The following is a 17,786-nucleotide window of genomic DNA, read 5'->3' as shown; positions in this document are numbered from 1 at the left end:
TGCTTGCAGAGTCAAAAGAAGGGCACTGAGTTCCCCTAGGACTGGAGCTACAGATGGCTGAGCCACCATGTGCATACTGGGAGTTGAACCGGGATCCTATGGATGAGCAACCAGTATTCTTTAACTGCTAAGCTATCTCTAGGCCAGGTTTTAGAATTCCTGACAAAATCAAAATTACAGATTTAAGAAACACAATTTAGTTGAGTTCAGTAGTTTTAATTATCTTACTGTAGGTTTATTAAATATAGGAATGTGCTAAATGTATATTTAGTTCTAAGAAATTTATTGTGCTTACTCAAAAAATACTAAAACAAATAAACTTGGGCTATAGACATGGCTCAGCAATATTTGTTGCTCTTACAGAGGACTCAGATTTGATTCCCGGCACCTGCATACTGGTTCACAATCATCTGTAACTCCAAATCTACGTGATCCAACACCCTCTTTTGACTTCTTCAGGCAACAGGCATGCATAGTGTACAACATGCAAACAGGCAGGCAAAACACTCACACACACAAAAATAAATCAACACCAAAAGCACATACTGTGAACAGCTTTCAGAAGAGTGGTTAGCAAACACAAACAATTTGAAGAAATGAGTCTTCCTGATTCAAATACACTGTTTCGTAGATAAGTTGTATTGCACCATCAAGTACAGACTCTTACATGTAAACAAACTCAAGGCTAAACGATAAAATGGTGGGTTGTAATTTCAATCAGTTGCGATGTTTAACCATACTCTAGAATTCTGATTCCCGGAAGCTCATAGCATAGAAGAGAATAGTGACTAAGCACAGTGTGACTTTAGGCTGTTATACCTGAGATTCCTCAACTGTAAAACTATCTATTTCTTAAGGGTGACATGAAACTTAAAATAGTATCTATAAATCCTGGACCTTGGAAGCATATTGACAGAGAAACTCCAATGTGGGCGTCCGCCCACTCCTGCAACCTTTCAGTCCCAAAGAAACACACAGAATTATACTAATTATAAACGGTTGGCTTATTAGCTCAGGCTTATTATTTTATAAGCGGCTTTGCGAACAGGCAGGTGGAGAAAACACGGCCCAGGAGGACCAGCAGGATGGAGAATATTTGTAGCTATACTCCAACACAAAGTGGGAAGTGGAAGACAAGGAATTTGTGAACAACACATTCTGGTTACTGGCGTGCAATGTAGTGATGCCAACCAGCTGTCATAATGGTCGATTCCATTGTCCCATTTAAGATAAGCTCACAGACAGGTTTTGCTTGGTGGTCTTAAAATTCGGCTTGGAAACTGGTGGGGGCTGTTATGTGAAGTCACATGCAAGGTGTTCAAATGCTGGTAGTTGGTGCGGACTGGTCGTTGGAACTTCATCTGGGACTATCACCCAGCACATGCCATATTCTCACGAGACCTGGGACTCCATACAGTATGAACTCCTCAGGACAGTCAGACTTCTGACAGGGTCAAGAGACCAAGGAAGAAAGATAAAAGCCAGGTTGCTTTTGAATGGCTACCACTGGAAACTGACAGCCTTGCTTCTCCAGTTTACTACAAGAGTAAGGAGGTCCAGCCTCTCATCAGGAAAAGGGCAGGCAGAGCTGGGCATTAAAGGAGCAAGCGGTCATGTAGTTGCCATGCAATTAATGAAAATATATTTGTTTGTACTGTTCCAAAACAAAGAAGAAAAATAAGACAATAAAGATATTACCCTGACTTTCTAATTGCTGGGGTCTCCACTGGAGTTTAGGCTTCATCTTTAGACTCATAAATGCTCCACCTTGGGGATTCATGCAGGGAATCTGACCCTGCTACACATTGCCTGGCTTTCCTTTGCAATCTTGTTGGAAAAATCAGTGCTACACATTGCCTGACTTTCCTTTGCAACCTTGTTGGAAAAATCAGTTACCCCAGGTGCTGGCTAACTTTCTGTCAATTTGACATAAGTTGGAGTCATTTTAGAAAACGGAACCTCCAGTGACAAAATGCTCCCACTAGACTGGCCTCTGGCATTTTCTTGATGATTGATGTGGGCAGGCCCGCCTCTCTGTGGGGGGTGCAACCTCTGGGCTGGTGGTTCCAGGTTTTACAAGAAAGCAGGCTGAATAAGTCTTGAAGAGCAAGCAAGGAAGCAGCACTCCTCCATGGCCTCTGCACCAAGTTCCTGCCCTGACTTCCCTGGAGGATGATCTCCAAAGTGTAAAATAAAATAAACCCCTCCCCTAGCTCCCAAATATGCATATATTGCCCTGAGAAAAATCCCAATATTGTAACTGGTGTTTCTTCACCACTGCCTCTAAACCAGGCTCTAAACCAACCCATCTCAGCTTGAGAACAGCCATGTGGGGATAGTTACTGTCAACTATATCTTAAATAAAGCCGCATTACATACACTCTCAAGTTAGCAGCACTTGGGGACTTACACAGAATATATATTAGGCTACTAATTGAAATGCCACAGCTTTACTTTCTCTTAGCCAACTCAGCTGGCAAGATAGCTTTATTCCATCATTGGAGACCCATAGTTCCATTCATCGTGTTGCTCTGCCACCCCTCAGGCATCATCCTTATCTGTGCGGGTGACTCAGGACACTCCATTTCCTGCTTACGGAGGAAAAGGGACAGAACCCAGCACAGCAGTCTATCTCAGGGTCAATCTGCAATTACATTACCACCATCTCTGTGCACGCTGCTGGTGCAAATTCAGTCACACTATTACAGCCTATCGTTGTGAAGGCTGGGGAAACAGGCCCTAGCTGGGACCAAGTGTGCAGCAGTATCAGGAAACCTGAGCAAGAAATCACCTCGGGTATCTATCTGTTGCCTCCTTTAAAATGTTACTGACTCAAAAGATGAATATAGTATGTACTCACTCATAATGAATATAGTATGTACTCACTCATAAGTGGATACTAACTATAAACAAAAGACATTGAACCTATACTTCATGATCCTAGAGAAGCTAATAAGGTAAACCCAAAGAAAAACATAAATAGATCCACCTGGAAATTGGAAACAGACAAGATTACCTGATAAACTTGGGAGCATGGGGGTGGGGAGAGAAGGGAGAGGAAAAGGAAAAGGGAGGGAAGTGTTGAGGAGAACTTGAGGGAATGGGATAGTCGAGATGGAGGAAGGACAGAGATGAGAGCAAGGAAAGAGATATCTTGATTGAGGGAGCCATTACAGGGTTAGCAGAAACCTGGCTCTAGAAAAATTTCCAGGAATCCACAAGGATGACCCCAGCTAAGACCCTAAGCAATAGAAGGGGCCCAATCTTGACTTGCCCTGTAGTCAGACTGATGAATATCTTAAATATCAACACAGAACCTTCACACAGCAACTGATGGAAACAGAGGCAGAGACCCGCATCGGAGCATTGGACTGAGCTCCCAAAGTCCAGTTGAAGAGTGGAAAGAATAAGACTATGAGCAAAGAGGTCAAGACCATGATGGGTTAACCCACTAAAACAGTTTACCTGATAATAGGAGCTCACCAGCCAGACTGGGAAAGAACAAGCATAGGACCAAACTAGTTACTCTGAATGTGGTGAACAGGTGAATTGCTGGGGCAGACTGAGGGGCCACTGGCAGTGGCACCAGGATTTATCCCTACTGCATGTACTAGCTTTTTGGGATCCTATTCTCTCTGGATGTATACCTCGCTCAGCCTAGATATAGTAGAAAGGGCCTTGGACCTTCCCCAAAGCAATGTGCCTTACCCTCTCTGAGGATTGGCTAGGGATGGGGTGGGAGGGTGTGTGGAGGGAATGGGAGGAGAGAGAGTGGAAACTTGGATTGATATTTTTTAAAAAATCTAATAAATTAAAAAAATAATGTTATTAAACTTCTGAGTCATTTCCTTGTCTATGAAACAGCAATTCCTTACAGTGGAGAATCAAAAAAATATGCTTATAGTCAGGAAACACGAATTTGTGGAACAGAATGAAGAATAGAGCAGCCCAGTGTCAATTCTGGAGGTGGGCAGTGAAAACCAGGCCGCCAGGCGCCTCTGCAAAACGCAAGAAAAGGAATCAGTTCATGCTGTCTCAGTACGGATCCAGTCTTGATGTCTCAAGCTAAAGCCATATAAGCCAACCTGGTAGGGCCAGATCTGGTCCTGGGATTAATCCCAGGGAGAAAGCCTCCACAAGCTGAAAAGGCAAATAAATTTTTACAAAATTATGTGGACAGAAGTGAGATACCAGGTTGTGCTATAAACCCAAAATCAGAACAAAGGCTCTCTTGGTGGATGAGAATAGCTAATAAAAAATGAATGTAGTATTAGTATTTAGTATTTAGTAGGTTAATAAACACCAAAACCATCGTCTTCTACTCCAGTGGCAAGAAGCAGAAGAAAAGGAGAGGGGAAGAGGAGGAGAAGCAAAGAGGAAGAAGATGACCAAAAAAAAAAATAATAATAATAAAAATTTTTAAAAAAGGTGTGTGTATATATAACTGGATAAGCTGGAGGTACAGGCAGTCCTGGTATAGTATTGGTGGGTTAGACAAGCTTAGCAGGAGGTAAGTCCAACATGATAGCACACCAGGTAACAGTCAGAAGGAATGAGCTACACACCTGACGCTGAATAAAAACAAACCAAGAGGTCTAACACAATTAGTGCACATATTCGGTAGGGTGTATATTAAAACCACACCACCTGAACAACCCCAGCTAAGACCCTAAGCAATAGTGGAGAGGGCGCCTGAACTGGCCTGGTACTGTAGTCAGATTACTATCTACCTTACAGGTCATTATAAAATCTTCATCCAGCAACTGATGGAAGCAGATGAAGAGTATCACAGCGAAGCATTGGGCTGAGCTCCCAAGTTCAGTCGAAGAGAGAGAGGAGCGATAATAAGAGCAAAGGAGTCAACACCATGATGGGGATACCCACAGAAACAGCTGAATTGAGCTACTGGGAGCTCACTGACTCCAGAATGACAGCTGGGGGAACATACATAGGACCAAACTAGGCCCTCTGAATGTGAGTGACAGTTGCATGACTGGGGCAGACTGTGGGGTCATTTGAACTGGCTTTTGGGAACCCATTCTCTTTGGAGGGATAACTTGCTCAGCCTAGAGCGGGGAGGACCTTGGTCCTGCCCCAAAGTGATGTGCTAGACATTGTTGACTCCCCATGGGAAGCCTTACCCTCTCTGAGTGGATGGGCAGTGGGGTGGAGGGAAGGTAGAGGGAACAGGAGGAGGGGAGGGAACTGGGAATGACAGGGATTGGTATGTAGAATGAAAAAAGATTGTTTTAAAAAAATAAATAAGTAAATTTAAATTTTAGAAAATAAAAAAAACCACCTGAAACACACTACAAACGTACAGATTTCAGAACATGCCAGAGATGTCAATAGGCTGAGTACTTCTATGGGGAGGATGCTAGAAGAGATGGAGGAAAAAATTCAAAGAGAGCTTACTTCTCTCTTTAAATGATAGTGAATATGTATCCTGAAGAACATAAAATTCAATTCTGAATCCTAAATTTAAAAACAAGACAGGCTAGCAAAGGCCATTTAGGAAACTGTCCAGACAACTGCAGCCTCCTGGCATCCTATGTCACTGCATCAGAGTATTGCGCTCCCTATGACTTTGACCTTGGTACGGTCATTTTGACACTGAAGGAGACTTCCTACTTTAACCCACTGTTGGGAAGCCTATGACGGAATGGGTACTTTGACTGGTTTGTTGAGCCCTCACAACCTGTAAGATAAAAAAAAAAAAAATTGAAAGAACAACCCAAAACAATTTAAAGATTAAGAACTATATTCACCTTTCCAAAGTCACAAAAGTGGATACCGAGCTTAGTTTTCCTGACAAGGCATCACTAGTACCTTCTCCTAAGTAACCTACACTAAGAACCTCCGCATAGACTTAACTGTGAGGCACTCAGAGAAACAACATAAAAGCTGGCATTCTTCGTTCTTAGAAATTTAAAAACCTTCACAGCAAGCCCTTTATATGTTCTTTCCTCCCTACACTTTATCTATATGCCCAGACACATGGACTACTTACTTCCTCGGCCAAACACATTCATGAGTGACATTCGATTTTGCTCCTATGTAAGCTGCAAAGTTCCTGACCTAGGTCCCGTGGCATGACGCAGTGGATACGAATATGTGTCCCCACACTATGCTGACAGTCGAAAGCATTTGGACACTGAGGCGATAAAGCACCTGTCAGGCAGTGATGCAGGTCCCGGAACCCACCAAACACATCACCACTTAAAAGCTTTAAACTGCTCAAAAATGACATCTGAAAACTGACATGATTCTGACTTTATTAGATCAGAACAAATGAAGTAGCAGCAAAAGATCCATTCCACAATCTGGCTTCACTGGTCCTCGAACAGGAAGGGAAGTACAGTCAGAGGATGCATTTCCAGTCTCAGCCTCTCAGAACCGCACTTGGGCCCTAAAGTGCATCTGCTTAGTGGCATTGTTCTTCATCCCCGTCTTCAGCATCCACTTCGACTTCATCCTCTGAACATACTGCATGTCCCGCTCACGCATGAGAGCTGCGCCTGCGGTTGGAAGGAGGGTAAGAAATGAGGCATGGTCTCTTACTTGTTGCCAGAGGAAGTCAAATCTTTGCAGAGAATTTCCAAAGTGGCTTAGGGTAAGCAAGTTCTATATTTAAAGACATGCCAATGTGGGGACTCTAAGCAATGGAGCTCGGAGTTCTGTGAGCCCAGAACTGTGGGTGTGAACTTTGCAGGCAGTGAGTCTCCAGTGATTCTAGGTACCAGGGCTTTCCAGGACATCAAAGGGCCTGTCCTCTTATCTCCACCACCTCCACTTGGACTGTTATTTCTCAGAAGAGCAAGAAGAAAACTTTGTATAGCACATTCTAAGAGTTAGTTAAGTAATGGCACCCTGTGGTTTCAAAGCTTAGTTAACTTCAGCTGTCAGTTTTACTCATTCTAATCTTCTTCTATTAAGAAAAACTGCCAAAGAGGGCTGTCAACAAGTAGCACATGTACTATATCACACATGCATTAGGATAGTCAAGTCTCTCAATTATATCCCTTGTATGGATAGAAACTAATATTTAATAATGCTCACAATATAAAAGTTTATAACATGTGACTATACGTTAGATTCCACAGATCAAGCTATTAACCACTAAGATACTACTTCTGTGTTATCTCCAGGTAATTTCAACTTGTAATGATTTCTAAGTTATACTTTTTATAACTATTATAACTATGATAAACTATGATAAACATATGATAAGCATTAGTATCAAATTACTAAGCCAGGAATATTATGTATATAAGAATGTAAGTCTTGGACTTACTGCCCTAGGTATCATATGGTAACGGAAGCCCCAGAGCTAAGAAGTCAAGCTCCCCTTGGAGGAGACCCAGTACAATGCAAATGATATCATGTCACCCAAGCCCACAAAACCCACAAATCATCAATGTACCTGTGCTGCCTGTCCAGCCCAGGGCTCGGTATTGCTGGAGTACCCTGCCCACAGCCTTCTGGTTTCTAGCAACCGTGACAGCTCTTGGCAAGCCAAATCGTTGTTTGTAGTATCTCATCAAGGAGCGATGACCCACTCTGGCACCTGTTTTTCAAAAGAGCAAACATTCAAATACTGAACAGGGCAGTAATAGACCAGCATTAAAAAAAATGTAGGCTAAAAAAAAATCCCTGAGCAAGAAGATCACACAGGAATAGTCCTGACATTAGGTCTACAAGTCATAGTCAGAGCAGAACAAAATGAAATCATCTTTTCTCTGGGTCAGTGTTCTATTCCAGGGCTCCTCCAACAGGAGTAAATTTTACCCCACAGGGATATCTGATACCCACTGTGGACAGCTGGAGTGCTACTGACATCTAGTGGCTGAAGGACAGAGATGCTACTGAACATAGAAAAATTCAGGGGCAGTCCACCAACAGCAAACATCTAGCCATATTGACAAAGTTGAGATGCTCCTTCCTAAATGATGGAAACCACCTGATTACCTCAGAAATGATTAAGCTAAATTCTCTTCAAAGTCTGTGATTATTTAAGAAATCGAATGAAGTTGGGTGGTGGTGGTGCACGCCTTTAGTCCCAGCACTCAGTTGCCATCGGTTACAGTGAGAACTTGGCACTAATACCACATAAAGTGCTAAGAGTAGCTCAACCTGAAGGCCCTTGGAAGGACACATCAGCTTTAGAATAACGACATTTATGACTGCCTTATGAAACTTCTGTCCATCTAGCTTTCCTCACGCAACTGCTTATGAAACTATCAATTCCTGCTGAATAGCCGATGCAACTGATACTAGATACTAGAGTATCTAATATCCTAAAATTAATTGTGCATTTCTCATAAACACAACACCAGTTTCATCTGGCCAGTTGGCAAATAAATCAATGTATCTTTCACATCAATTTCCTCCATATGAACTGAAGAGTAATGAAGGAAAGGGAACTGAGCCACATCACACTCTTCCAGAGAAATGTTCAGAGCGCCCTCTACTGGGAATTTTTTTCATTGTCTTTGTAATCACCTAGCTGCTGATTTTACTCAACAATCTGACACTTTGGAAGCCAGTTTAAAGCGAACTCTTGGGTGTGTATGGTCCTTCCCAAACTGGCTTTACACTAACACCCACGGTAACCCAGGCACGGGAGGTTTCTGAGGTCCTCTGACTCTCGTGTTGTCACTACATTTTTATATCAATGCTGTTCGAGACTTCCATTTTCCGAGTTGTTACAAACCTGTACAGAGAAAGTCAAGTAGGATTCTAAGTTCCTGCAAGCCTCCTCTGCTCATTTTTTTTTTCCTTTCCTTTCCTTTCCTTCCCTTTCCTTTCCTCTCTGCTTTCCTATACAAACCAAGGGACCAGGTTTGCCTTCCCTTTGGAAGTTACTTTCGCCCTCTCTGTCAACAACATTTATCCTGTTTTTATGCATCTGAGTCTCAGTACTACGAGAAAGAGAAAGGGCAGTCAGTTCTCAGAAGTAATGGGGAGGGAATCACTTCTATCTCCCATTGCATAGTACCATATGCACGTACCTTAAAAATGCTGAAAGACTATGATTTCAAAGGTGCCAACAGGGAAAATTTTAGTGTTCTCAACAAAAAGAACAATTATGTATGAGATGATGAATATGCTAGTCACCTTGGCAGAGTCATTATATATTACATGCATGTGCTGGAATGTCACATATCTCATAGATAGGTAAAATTAATATGCGTTTACTTAAAATGTATGCATGTTTTTAAAAGGTAATGAGGGAAGAGAGATAAGCAAGACAACAATTACAAAGAAGTAAAGCGAATTATCAGACAGATGTCCAAGTATTCTAGGAGCACAGAGTCTAAGAATAATCCCCCGAGGAGTAAATCCCAGAAGAGTCTTATGGTGGAGTAGAGTACCAGAGGCAACACCCATACAGAGACCCAAAGACGAATGTGTGGCAAGGTGGACCAGAAGCTCTCATATGCCTCGAAGGCAATGGCTCCTGGTGAGGAACCACAGAGGGTAAAGAAAATATACTGAGTTACTCTGAGTTAATCACAGCTTGTGATATTAGATGTGTTTAGCTGTCTCAGTACTGCAAAATAGGAAAGCAAGACTTTCCACATATACAGTGCTTCACCAGACCCCTTCACGGCACAGGGGTGCTGCTCCTGCTGTACCATTACTGCAGAACTCCCTGCGCAGTGCACGAAGTCGGGAAAGGCTGGGTGTGAGGTCGTGGATAAGGGCCTGAGCACAGCTCAGCTTCATTCGCCACACGAAGACAAGAGGATCGAATTACAGGCCTGTTGTCAAGACCGCCTGTGTTGTGTATGCAGTAAACACCAGGATCTGTTTATATTTTACTAACACCTCTATACTCCCTTCTCTTTCCCTTCAAACCATGCCCTCTGTAGCGTTTCCATTCTTATCCGTTAACTGCCACATTTCTTCCTTCCTATATAATGAATAAACAGTGGATGCTTCTCATATTCATGACTTCTTCATCTTCTCATTCCTGGGATAAATTCCTACACTAAGGCTTGCTTTCCAAGGTAGAGGGCAGAATTTATTCTCCATGCCTCTTCTCCAACTACTAGAGACAGCCAACCCAGCACTGCTATTCAAATATCAACATATCAAACTATTGTGGAAACCAGGAACTTAAGGTGGTAGGGCCTAACTGACAGAAGCAGATCATGGAGCCTGCTCCCTGGAGACTATTTTAGCCCTATTCCTTTTGCCTCACTATCTGCCATGCGGTAAACAGTCTCCTCTACCACATGGTCCCACAGTCGTTATATTTTTAACCCAAATGCATTTGGCTAAATGATCATGGACTGAGTTTTCTGAAAACATGAACCAAGATAAATTCTTGTTTAAGCCAGATTTTTGGTCATACCTATGCAAAAGTAACTGACAGAAAGCCTGAGCTATGTAAGAACACATGTACCAGAGGAATCAGTTCAAAGAGGGAAAAGAATATATACATTATATATATATATATATATATATATACACACACACATATATTTTTATATATATGTATGTATATATATATATATATATATATATATATATATATATATATATATATATCTGAGAGGAAAGCCTAGGAAGCCTAGGTAGATGGCTTAGTAGGTAAGGTGCTTGTCATGTAATTAGGACCTGAATTCAGGTGCCCAGAACCTAGGTAAATAGTGGGGAATCTTGGCACACATCTGTAACCCCAGCCTGGAGGGGTGGATGCCTAGGCAAACTGATGAGCTATAGGTTTAGTGAGAAACTACCAAGTAATGAGGAGAGCAACTCAGGAAGATGCCCAACACTGACCTCCGACCTCTACACACACATGTATACACAGATAGACCAGAAACAAGAAAAAGACATACATACATATACACAGAAGTGGCGGGGGGGGGGACCTATCAGTCTACATTTAAAAAAAATAATATTAACGAAAGACCTAGCCAAAATATTCTAAACCTGAAAAGAAACAAGGACAACAACAACCCAGTTTTAAGGAGACAGCCAACTTAGAGCTAAGCAGCTACTTTTAAAGTTTACAAGTACTTGAGAACACAAAACCAACCACTTTAAGGTGCATGTTCTTTTCCCTCGGTCCAGCAGGTAACTGAAGATGACACGTGCCTTCCACAGCACACCGGCAGTAAGCTATTTCTTCCTGACAAATACACTCACCAGAAGGAAGTATCAGCTCCATGGTTTCATCATCACATTCCAAGGTCTTTTCTGAGGACAGCTCCTCAATCTCATCAGGGTCCTGCCCCTCCTTGTAGTCTGGGTAGCTACTCCTATAACAGTAAAACAGCACTAATCAATAGAGTTAACTCAACAGACAAACTGCATTTGCAAACGCCACAAGGCTACCACCAGCTCCCAGGGAAAGTCCACTAAGGAACTGAGGGATGAAACTACTGTTGGAATTTTTCTGCCACAAAGGTGACCAAATGACTCTTAAGAGGATGTTTTTCCTCTCTAGAAAGATTACCAAATGCAGAAGACATGAACACAGAACTGGCCATCAAGGTATTCCCAACAGAAACAAGTTCTAGAAGACTGCAGAAAGACACATGTGTCTCACATGTTAGCTTTAGATAGACAGGCTTTCAAGTACTGAACTTTTTCAATGCAGATAGTCTGACAAAACACTGAGTTTTTAGTATCTTTTATTTCACTTAAGTAGCCATAGGATATACCTAGTTATTACCACACTGGACAGTGTAGTTCTAGAAGAATCTCTGTTTCTAAATATATCCAAATTTTCATATTTAAATTACCACAGAGAAAAATGACTAGACAGTGATGGGGAGATGGCTCAGTGGGTAAAGTACCAGCCACGCAACCAGACCAGAGTTCAATTCCGAACACCCATATAAAAGCAAAGCACAGCAATGTCTGTCTATACCCACAACACATTATCAACTTTTATTTTATAAAACAAATATATTATTTAATGCTAGTTTATCAAGGCTCATACTGCTAATCACTTCTGGAGCCAAAAGAGCACACCAAGTCCACACACACACACAAAAAAATTCAGACAAAGAACATGTTATTCTGTTTGAGATGTTTGCTATTGTTAGTACTATGGAACAAACTCAGAACCTTAAATAAGCCAGCCAAGTGCTTTCCTCCTGAGCCATCCTAGGCAGGAAACTTTTTAACGGTTTGCATCAGTATCAACTTTAACTCCTAGCAACAGCTGGGAGCACACTGGTAAATAGTAACAATGCAACAGAAGGAGTTATCTCATCAACAAGAGAGATAATAGCAATAATACAAATTGTGTGAAATGGTAGTAAGGGCTATGAGGATAATAAGGGATAAAAATGATTAGGTGGGCATTGCTGTTTTATGAAAGACAGTCATGGAAGGTCACAATGGCAAGGTGAAATTTATTAGAGTCCTTCAGGAAATGAGGAACCAAATCACTGGAATCTCTGAGCTAAAGCAAAGTGCAAAAACTCTGAGATTCGCATACTTGATATATATTAGAAAGAAAAAAACAGGCATGTAAACAGCAAAATCATAGCTAGAGTTAGAACACTAGAACATTGTACACCGTCAACTTCTGGCTGTTACTTTCAGGAGGAAGGAAACCCTGGGAATATTTTGAGCAGCACTTGATCTGACTTAAAATAATAAAAGGATCCCTCAAGCTAGCTTTGAGAATATAACACAGAAGGTGGTGAGAATGAAAAGTAAGATCAGGCAGGCAACAAAACTAATGGTAAACTATCCCTGACACTGGAGGAAATGAAAAATAGCCACACATACTGAAGATAACTTCAAGGCAGATGAAACAGGATCTGATTAAAGAATTAACGTAAACATAAAAATAAAATACCAAGAATGACTGAAAAATTATTGGCTTGCACACTGGGAAGGATAGAATTATCATTTATGTAAGGTGGAGTAGGCTTGATTGCATAGCAAAATGCAATACAAATGTTAAATAGAGCTTTAAAGTTTGAAGCTGAGGCGGTTGCATTAGAGATATAAATTGATAGTCATAGCCTATAGAAGGTACTGAAATCTATAAGACTGAGTAGGAACCTAAATATACAAAAAGCAGATGTAGATAAATAAACCAGAATGTTTAGACTTCATTATTTCAAGCCAGTTACCAAGTTGACTATCTCTGGTGTTTGCTTAGCCTACTCCCAATTAGACAATCAGTCTAAAGGTCAAACACATTGCAGTCTGGTAGGAAACTAGAGAGGGGTAAATATTATCTACTGCTTAGGGAGGATGCGTTCTATCTCTAGCAGAAACTCAGGTATGACTTCTAATTATGCTATCCAACAGCCACTTTCTACTGCAAACTACACAATCAGGAAGAGAGAACAAAAAAGTTCTAAATGATTAAAATTTTTCTGACCATCTGTATCACTTGGGCTGTGTCTGTTTGGCACAGTACTTACACATACCGGTACATATGGTATATCTATGCTGTATCACAGAAATTTTGACAAAAGCAGCTAACTACTCACCTAACATGCTTGTTACATACATATGAACTGGTCAAGATCCCAGTGAGGGCTGAATTACCTATGAAATAACCTTCCTACCAAACGCCAGGAGCCGGCAGAAAGTCAGTCTCTGACTCAAAGTTTCTCAAGGAACCCAAAACATGAAACCTAATTTTTGTATGTCTATTCAGAAGGTAATTAATAAAATCAAAGTTCTGACCACTTAATCACAAAGAATAAAACCAAGTCATTCACACTCACTTTGGGCTAGAGATCCTCACTATTCTAGAAGTGTTCAGGTGAGCTTGTTGGTCCAGACTATACTGGGCGAGGCTGAGTGTGACATCACAGCTCGCTGCACGGTGAGCCCAGCTCATTTTCAGAAGGGGGGCAGACACTGCACATGATCACTCCAGGAGAGATACAACTTCAACCCCTTCACAAACTCCATCTTACCTAAAGTCATAGAAGTCTGCAAACTCCAAAGCGGCGTCGCCATCTGTGAAGAGCTTGCAGTGGCTCTTGTCATTCATGTGCGCCTGCACAGCGTCTGTGGAGTAGAAGGATTTCCCTCTCTCGTTGCACCACAAGCAAATCTTGCCGACACCGACTTTCTCTCCTGGTAACAAAATTTAAGGGAAAAATAAGAAATCAATCTTCCCAATTCAGGTTAAATCTCACTATTCTCACAAATTGAAAAACATTTCTTCATCAAAAGAAAATGATTGTACTCACCCAAATATTTAATGAGTCCTTTCAGATCTGAAAGATATTCTATATCAGGAATAAAGAAGCTGTGGATTTTAGTCATATGAGCCACATTCTTCATGAGGGAGCTTGAGTGGTGGGAACAAAATAAGCAGTCTGTTACTGGGATGGCACCTGGGGGCGGGCTCTCCCCAGCTTCTGCATCCTCTGCATCCTCTGCATCCTCCTCATCCAGTCCAGGGTTCTCACATTCCAATCCATCATCTGAATCAATATCTTCCCAATCTTCAAGCCAGACATTTTGAAAAACAAATTTACTTTTAAAAATAAAGTAAGCACGATCAAAGCATGATGATTCATGACCTGTTATAAACCCTGCCTGTCCCCCAGAAGCCAAACTCTCTCTCAAGACCTCACTTTAGACACTTTAGACCCTCAAGACATGCTTGAATGATAACAAACATTAATCTCTCTAACTCGCTCCTATGCCTCACAGTACCTAGCCCAGTACTGGATAGAGAGATAAATGGATTCTGAAATGGTTGAAATGGTGTCGACCATTTCCACTTCACAAGAAAACTTTACTGTGTATAACGCTATGTGCGCTGTGTTATATGAACTGCTGCTATACTTTGAGTGTATGTGTCCTCCCAAGTTCAACTAAATCACCAGTGTGACTGGTGGGAACGTGATAAGCCCTCACAAACAGGTTGATATCCTAAGAAAAGGACTTAGGTGAACCAGCTAGCCTTTCGCTTGTCCTCCATGAGTCCACAACCTAGACCTCTCTGCCTTTCCCATCATGTAGACAAAGTCTGAGAAAAATACCCTGTCCATGGAACAGGCCCTCATCTGACAGTCAAGCTGACAGCAGCGAGACTCTTGGCTTACAGGCACACGGGACGGTGGCAACATATATTCGTGTTCCTTATGCATTACCAGGCTTAAGACAGTTCGCTAGAGCAGCATAAACAGACTGAGACATTAACACAAACACTGCCAGTATTCAGATGCTGGAGGGGTGAAGAAATAAATACTTCATAAAGAGCCTTGGTTGCTGGCTGGAGCCCCCACATTTCAGGCTTGCTGGCAGTTTAACCCCCTCACTCAGTTTGAATCAGCTATGCTAAAGGCCAAACCCTAAGAAGCCACTAGAATGACAACTGCTGAAGCAGTGTGCCAACAGTCTGTCTTTCTGTGTTCACAGGTGTGACGCTCCTCGTCCAAACGAAAAGAAGCGTATGCCACTAGTTTAGAAAGCAACTCTCCTTTAATTCTTTCTTCAGTCAGTGCTTTGGGTCCCGAATCCACAATAGAGAAGCAGAAAGACAACATTTCCTGTGGAGGTGCAAACTAGTGAGGCATTTAAAGCCCTTTGGCTCGTCACTCTACAATGTCCTAATGAAAGCCATCATTTTTTCAACGAACATGCTATTTCCTTCAAAACAAATAAAGAAAACTTCATATGAATAAAAAAAATGTAAGGCTCGCCTCGTCCATAATAAAATGTTTAAGCAACCATTAAACACTCTTCCCCTCAGGTCCACCCGAAGTTCGGTGGGGTCGAGGAGAACCATAAAAACAGATGTCTACAACCCATCTGCTGAACTACTTTGGACACAAATCAGGTTAGCAACCTTAAATCCAGGCAGGATGCCGTGGAAAGCCGCAGTAAGGGGCCAGAAAGTCAAGGCCAGCCTGGGGAACCGTGAGACCCTGTCGCAAAGCTTACAAACAAAGTAGAAAGGGTGGACACGGAACAGTGAGACCCTGCCGCAAAGCTTAAAAACAAAGTAGAAAGGGCGGTCATGGCCTGGGTGGGTGTGGCTCCCAGAGAGGCGCAACATCGGTAAAACGGCCCCAGCCCTCCATCTCCACCGGCAAGTTTCCAGGGACCCGGTGCCTCACCCCGACCCAGACGGGGCCATTACCTTCCTCTTCGTCCTCATCCTCTTCCTCCTGCTCACTCTCCTCCCACTGCTGCTTCGCTAACTTCCTCGCCTGCTGCTCGAACCACTGCAACCGGGGCGGCTTCTCCGCGGGGTCCCGATCCTGAGCACCCCGCCGGCCCGCCGCCCTCGGGGACCCTTCCGCGGGCACGGAGGGCACTTTCTTGGGGGACGTGGAGGGTTGGGCTTTGATGGCCTGCTGGATGGCCGCGTTCATGGCATCCTTGCCCACGCTGTCGGCGCCCAGTCCCTTCTCCAGGTTCTTCTCGTTGAGCATCTCCACTTGCCGGCTCACCGCCCGCACTGCCTTCTTCTCCAGCTCCACGTGCCGCCGCGACTTGAGGTGGTTCTCGTAGGCCTTGAACGTGGCGAACTTCTTGCTGCACACGGTGCAGTAGGTGGCCGTGCCCTTGCTCTCCTCCTCCGCCACCGCCCGCTGCGCCCGCACCCGCTCCTGGAAGCCTTCGGCGGTCACCGGGTCCATGTCGGCCACCTTGCGCCGCAGGTTGTAGCGGTGCCAGTCCGTCTTGTAGTGCGCCCGCTGCATCTCCGCGTCGCGGAACGCCACCCGGCAGGTGATGCAGGTGTACGTCGCCATGGCGAGGACGGGAGGGACAGGAGACGACCTAGCCAAGAACCCACCGAGCGGTGTTTTCAGTCTCACCAGGTCCGAAGAGACCACCTCGCCAGCAACCACGCAAAGCTACACTAGGTTCCGGCTTCCGGAATCTCACTGAGGGAACATCCGGCCAGCCCACTAAAGTACTGTCGGCTGGGCAGAAAGTCCCGCCTCTTTCCTCAGCCACGCCCCGGAAGAGGGGGCACTTCGTTTCTAGTGCGCGGCACGCCCTGTCAATCAAAGGCGTTCCTGGAGGACGCTGCCACGTCATTGTGAGGCGCTCTGGTTAGCGGTTGTGCTGTGACGTGATTAAAGTGACAGCTGTAGGAGAGGGAGGAGGGCGTGGGCTCTGCTTTGGGCTCTCGCTTGGTGTGTTCCCTCCGGATTGTCTCCTGCGCTTCTGGAACGGGAGCTCAAACGTGGCGACGGCGTGGGGCTTCCGGAGCCTCTTGGCCCTGGAGTCCAGACCCAAGCCTCCGCGCTCTGCAGCAAAGGGCGAGGGCGAAGCTCTTGAATGAAAAGTTTTCCCTACTGGGTGCCAAAAGCACAGGATAGCCACTGTCACACAGAAATATAACCCGAGCCACGTGTGAAAATTTAAATCCAAGGAGCCATGCAAAAAGTAAAACTATTTGAAATTGCTTTTAATGATCGAAGTACTATTTCCGCATCTAAAAGCTAAAAAATAAAAATAAAAAATAAAAAAAAATTATCGTGAGACGTTTTAAGGCTCCGTCGTTGGAGATCCCGGGGGTATAACCAGTTTGGGAATCGCCCCATTTTATGTACTCGGTTTGTCTATATAACCTCATATATATGGTGGAGCACGAATAATAAAAACCCAGAGACAGATATTTGGGTTCAAGATGAAGATCAGAAAAGCAAAGCAATCAAATCACTAGAGAGTTAGGACCTCTACTAAGGTTCAGAAAAAGGGGCGATTCTGTCCTCAATGTGACTACAGAATGCAATGAGTTCCTCTTCTCCTACCTTAGATTCCTCCTCCCCCAGCCAGCCATATCACTCCTGCCTCCACCTCCCTAGTGATGGAATTAA

General features: G+C 43.4%; 1 protein-coding gene across 1 annotated transcript; it reads right to left on the bottom strand.

Annotated features, from left to right (window-relative positions):
• Nucleotides 1-6,258: 6,258 nt before the first annotated feature.
• Znf622 (zinc finger protein 622) lies at nucleotides 6,259-16,860 on the bottom strand. Its single transcript, XM_048457022.3, has 6 exons — nucleotides 16,094-16,860; nucleotides 14,190-14,447; nucleotides 13,911-14,073; nucleotides 11,161-11,273; nucleotides 7,424-7,567; nucleotides 6,259-6,518 (listed from the first exon to the last, which is right to left on the bottom strand). Exons 1-6 carry the CDS (start codon nucleotides 16,707-16,709, stop codon nucleotides 6,391-6,393), a joined length of 1,422 nt encoding a protein of 473 aa, XP_048312979.2. The 5' UTR covers nucleotides 16,710-16,860; the 3' UTR covers nucleotides 6,259-6,390.
• Nucleotides 16,861-17,786: the final 926 nt, after the last annotated feature.

This window comes from Myodes glareolus, chromosome 15 (assembly GCF_982192425.1).
Source record: "Myodes glareolus chromosome 15, mMyoGla1.1, whole genome shotgun sequence".
NCBI lineage: Eukaryota > Metazoa > Chordata > Mammalia > Rodentia > Cricetidae > Myodes > Myodes glareolus.
Note: the sequence above shows the minus strand (reverse complement) of the source record. Positions and strands in the feature narration are given on the sequence as shown.